General features: G+C 33.6%; 1 protein-coding gene across 1 annotated transcript in view; it reads right to left on the bottom strand.

The window, feature by feature from the left end:
• The window catches only part of LOC106472255 (prefoldin subunit 4-like), a 15,100-nt gene that overhangs the window by 6,143 nt on the left and 3,607 nt on the right, over window positions 1–5,350 (bottom strand). The window contains exon 2 of the mRNA XM_013932883.1: window positions 971–1,075. Coding sequence (XP_013788337.1) covers window positions 971–1,075 — 105 coding nt within the window. The remainder of the gene's footprint in view (window positions 1–970; window positions 1,076–5,350) is intronic.

Genomic DNA, 5,350 nt, shown 5'->3' with positions numbered 1-5,350 from the left:
TAAAAATGTAGAAAAATATTTCTTTTAGAGTGAAAAAAGTATGATCCATTTCTTTTAGAGTGATTTTTCTACATTTTTAGGATCATACTTTTTTATTTCTTTTAGAGTGATTTTTCTACATTTTTAATTCTTTAAAAAAGTATGATCCTAAAAATGTAGAAAAATTCCAATACTACCATTAGGGTCAACCCAATCAGAACCAATACCATCATCGAGGGTTAGGAGGATAATACACATACCTCTTTAAAAGTTATTGTGATGAAGCTAGAAATATCTCCTAGTAAAATTAAAAAAAATGGCTGTTTTCCTGGAAAATACTGCCAAAGAGACTGCAACCACAGCAATCCCATTTCACCTCATTAGTGTTACGTTCCCTGATGCACCTTCAATAATCTTTTATACCTTTGGTCTACTTTAATATGGTCACAAGACGTTTCAGACTAACAGTGTCAAAATTATACTGAAAAACATGCTATTGGAGAACATGCATAATCACTTCCATCAGATAAGTACAATCAACAATATCATTCCAAGATTGTTTGCTGGACTTCTTGGGTTATCTGTGCTAGCCATTTTGAAGTGATGGACTAGAGGAAAGGTAGTTAGTCAAAACCTCCAACTTTTAGTGGTAACAGAATGAGAACCATGGAACCTTAACCCCTAGTCTGGCTTAATAAATGGCTAGGCTACACTCAGTTCATCATTCTTAGAGTAGCACTCTTAATAGTGAGCTATTAACCAAAGAAAACCACATCACACAATAAGTCTGTAATAGTTCAAGTTACAGTTGAGTCATGTAATTAATACAAGTTCATAATCTATTAATGAATAACTACCAAAGGCTTCACAGATGATTGGTAATCACCATTGTCTATTGTTCAACTGATTAAAAAAACATGGTTACGTGCTTAACTCTGTTTGTCCCAAACATAATGAACCCTGAAGTACCGTATAAAACCTTGAATCTTACCTTTTTAACATTAAGCTCATCATTCAGTTCTTCCAGTTTTGCATTTTCTCTTGCAAACTTGTTGATTTTCTGTTGATCTTCAAATGTCACATGAACATCGGGATCCTGCAAGTAAAGACAAATTTCAGTTTAATCAAAATCTGCTACTTGTTGTTCCAAATCCAACTGAACACTCTTTTTTGAAACCTTTGGATTTTCACTTCATGCGATCCACACCATTAACTCGGGGCTATTAATGCCGTTAACTAGAACTAGATGGTGACGAGGGTCGGGATAGACTAAATGCAGAAAAAATAAGATGTATGGAAATAAAAATAGATTGCTTTAGAGAACTGGTTGGAATAGAATGTTTGATATAACGAGAATAATTGAAACTCAGAAAATGTTGATGACAGATATTTCCTTGATATACAGGGTTATAGGTTATTTACTTGGGGGTGGGAGATAGAGTACTAAAGATGGGGGGGAATGGATTTATATGTAAAAAGTGAGTTACATCCTCTCAACCCCTTCAGTGCAGCTGGTACAAATGTGGCCTGTAAATGTTTTTTTTTTTTGTTATTAACTGTGTCAACTCACAGTCAATGTTATCTAGTAAATCCATAAAATAATATGGATTTCCCACAGCCCCGGCGGCGCTTGCTACCCTGCCAGCGAGATGTTGTCGTACAGGCCTCTCTGACAACTTGACGGAAAGTAATAACACGTAGAAGGCAGAAAGAATTGGCTTACCGTATGACAACATGTAGCTGAATCTCGAGGGACAACATCACCACAAAAATGTACAATCCAACACCTCGCTTGGAAATTTTAAAAGCAAGAATCCATATGTGTATCAGCCACTATGAATATAAAAATTTGTAGAGGCTACATGTGTACTAGTTACAGTGACTCTGTAACAAGACTGAATCTAATTTGGTTTCTGTTAGTGGTTATCAGGAGAGAAAGATTTTAGTGAGAATTTGTTACAAACCACCAGATGAAACTGTTGAAATTAATGAGAAACTCTACAAGCGAGATAAAGAATTCGGCTGTTAATGAGGTCCTAATTATGAAGGTTTTAATTTCACACATACAGATTGGGAAAATTGGGAGTCAGGTCACGATGGAGACAGATTTTTAGAAACCGTTCAGGATGTTTTTTCTTTGCCAATTGGTTAGGGAACCCACTAGAAAACATGCTATTTTAGATTTATTGTTAACTTCTAATATAGAAATGGGTGAATATGTGGAGATTGGAGAGCATGTGATAATTGCTCTATTACAGCAATTCTGAACCCTTTTTTTTTCTAAATGAACCCCTCAGAATTATCTCCCGAGTCTCTAGGGGGTTCGCGAACCACCGGTTGGGAAACACTGCTCTATTAGGTTAGATTATTTACTGTGTATGAACATCAAAAACAATTTAATTTTAGTTCAAATTTTGAAGAAATGCAATTAGAATTATCTATTGTAAATTGGGCAGCTGAGATAACTGGAGATTTGTTTGTTTTAAGTTAAGCACAAAGCTACACAGCGAGTTATCTGTGCTCTGCACACCACGGGTATCGAAACCCATGTTTTTAGCATTGTAAATCTGCAGATGTACTGCTGTGCCACGTGGGGGGGGGGGGGGGGGCTAACTGGAAACACTGACCAACTGTGGAAAAGTTTTCAAATTAAAAATTTAAATATTTAAGTTGGGTATGTTATTTGTAAAACAAAAAAGGATTGTTACAAGTAAAAAAAAAACCAGGTTGGTTGGGTATAAGAGATAAGATTAAAGAATAACATTATAAATTTAAGAAGTATAAGTTAACTGCAATGATGGGAGATTTACAAAATTATAGAAGAACAAACGAGTTTCTTAAACGGGAAATTAAGTGATCGAAAAAAAAACTTTACGGAAAAAACGTTGTCTGAAAATGTGAAAATTAATAGTAAGGATTTCTTGAAATATATTAAGGGTAAGCAAAAATGTTAGGATGGGGGGTATCATCCCTCAAAGGGATGATAAATCATATGTTTGATGATTATGAGATGGCTGAATTATTAAATTATGTTTTTTTCTTCAAGTTTCATTAATGAAGATTTAAGCAATATTCCTCATCCTGAACAGTTGCTAGATGTAAATAAGATGACCACATTAATTCCAAGCTTGTTAAGAAAAAAATTCTCCAGGACTTTTGAAGGAGGTAACGGATTGGATATGTGGGCCACTTCCTATTATAAGTCCTTGAATAGTGGGCAGGTGCTGGAAGATTGAAAGTTGGTTAATGTTACTCCTCTTTTCAAGGGAGGTGATAAAGATTGTCCATGTAATTATAGGCGTATTAGCCTTACATTAGTTGCAGGAAAAGTTTTTTTAAAGTCTGATAAAAGATACTTTGCAAAGTCATTTTAAAGTTTCAAGGATTGCTACAAATGATCTCTATTGGTGTGGAGGATAAGTTGGCTCATTGGATAAAAGAGTGGCTGAGTGGAAGAAAGCATAGATGTTCTTATAAATGGAGTTCCATCAAACTGAATTGATGTCACAAGTGGGGGTACCTCTTGGCTCAATCTTAGGACCTTTACATCAATGACATAGATGAAGGAATGGTCAATATATGACTAAAATTTGCTGATGGTATTAAAGTCTTGGGTGTTGCTAGCTGTGAAGAGAGTGTTGCTCTTCAACAGCCACTCTACGTGTTACGACATTGAATCATATCATCATCATCATCATCAATATCGAAACATGCAGAGTACCTGTTTATATCCGTTGATAACTCTTGAAATTAAATTTTTAATTGTGTACTTAAAAGCATTGATCGTTAGAGTATTTTAATGATATTCACACATAAAACATTGATCGTCAGAGTATTTTAATGATATTCACACATAAAACATTGATCGTTAGAGTATTTTAATGATATTCACACATAAAACATTGATCGTTAGAGTATTTTAATGATATTCACACATAAAACATTGATCGTTAGAGTATTTTAATGATATTCACACATAAAACATTGATCGTTAGAGTATTTTAATGATATTCACACATACCCAGATAAGTTTTTGATGAGCCATTAATGAAAACATTGATCGTTAGAGTATTTTACTGATATTCACACATAAAACATTGATCGTTAGAGTATTTTAATGATATTCACACATACCCAGATACGTTTTTGATGAGCCATTAATGAAAACATTGATCGTTAGAGTATTTTAATGATATTCACACATACCCAGATAAGTTTTGATGAGCCATTAATGAGGCACCTTCTCAAATAAAAATCCAAATATAACAAACCTACACCTTTACTCCCCTCAAAAAAAGCACCAAGCTATTGAAAGAATATCAGATTAGTAAGGAAAGATTTTTTCCCCTAAAAACTTAATTTTGATACGGTTAAAATAAGAGCTTTGTTTAGAAAATTTGCTTTCATGAATAGAGTTTTGATGTCAGTTCTTTTGTAAAATGAGTGTAAATGAAAAGAGTTGAAAAGCGACGTGATTTAAGTGTGGAACTGTTTATGAATTGAATAGGAGTGACTATACTGTTTTACTTTTCTACACGGACCTCCGAAACAGAGGATGAATGATTAAAGTCTAAGGGTGAAGATTTTCCCCTAACGAAACTTTGTTAAAGGAATTTGCAAAGCATCTTTTTTCACACTTTCAATAATATTTCACACCACTGATGTAAGGCTAATAAGCCCGTAATTACCCGAACAATTTTTATCACCTCAACTGAATATTTTTCTTTACCTAAAACAACTAAACTGTTGAAATTTTACTTCATATTGACTTTTTTATTACTGTGTCCACATACTAAAGAAGTTTTTTCTACCCACCTCCCCTATATAATAAATCTGACAAACTTTACAGTTGATTTGATAGACTACACCATTTTAATTGTTAAACAGGCCCAACCTCATCATATGTTCTTGGTTTAAGAACTGAAAACACTGCTAGCAGTTAGGGTACCCACCTGATGACCTAGGGCAAAGTGATCGTGTGTAGTTTGCCTGTTACTCAGTTAAAACTACTTATTATTAATTGTAGAATGTCATCAGCTCTTCTGGTACCAGTTATTACATAATTAAAAAAATGTTTCATATTATCAGATATTTTTTGTGTAATTGTTGCTTTAGATTTTAAACCCTGTTTAGTAATTAACGTTTTCTACAATCTATTTAAGTTCTTACTTATCTTATGAGCCTACTGTATTGACCCATAAGTACAACAATTAATAGCACTCATTTCTTTACATATTTTCTCTCCCTACCTTATATCCTGACAAAACTTTTAATTTGTCCTTAATTTCTTTTAGAGTGATTTTTCTACATTTTTAGGATCATACTTTTTTATTTCTTTTAGAGTGCCTGATTGGGTTGACCCTAGATGGTG

This window comes from Limulus polyphemus, unplaced genomic scaffold (assembly GCF_000517525.1).
Source record: "Limulus polyphemus unplaced genomic scaffold, Limulus_polyphemus-2.1.2 Scaffold5196, whole genome shotgun sequence".
Lineage (NCBI taxonomy): Eukaryota > Metazoa > Arthropoda > Merostomata > Xiphosura > Limulidae > Limulus > Limulus polyphemus.
This window is presented reverse-complemented; position numbering and strand designations above follow the sequence as displayed.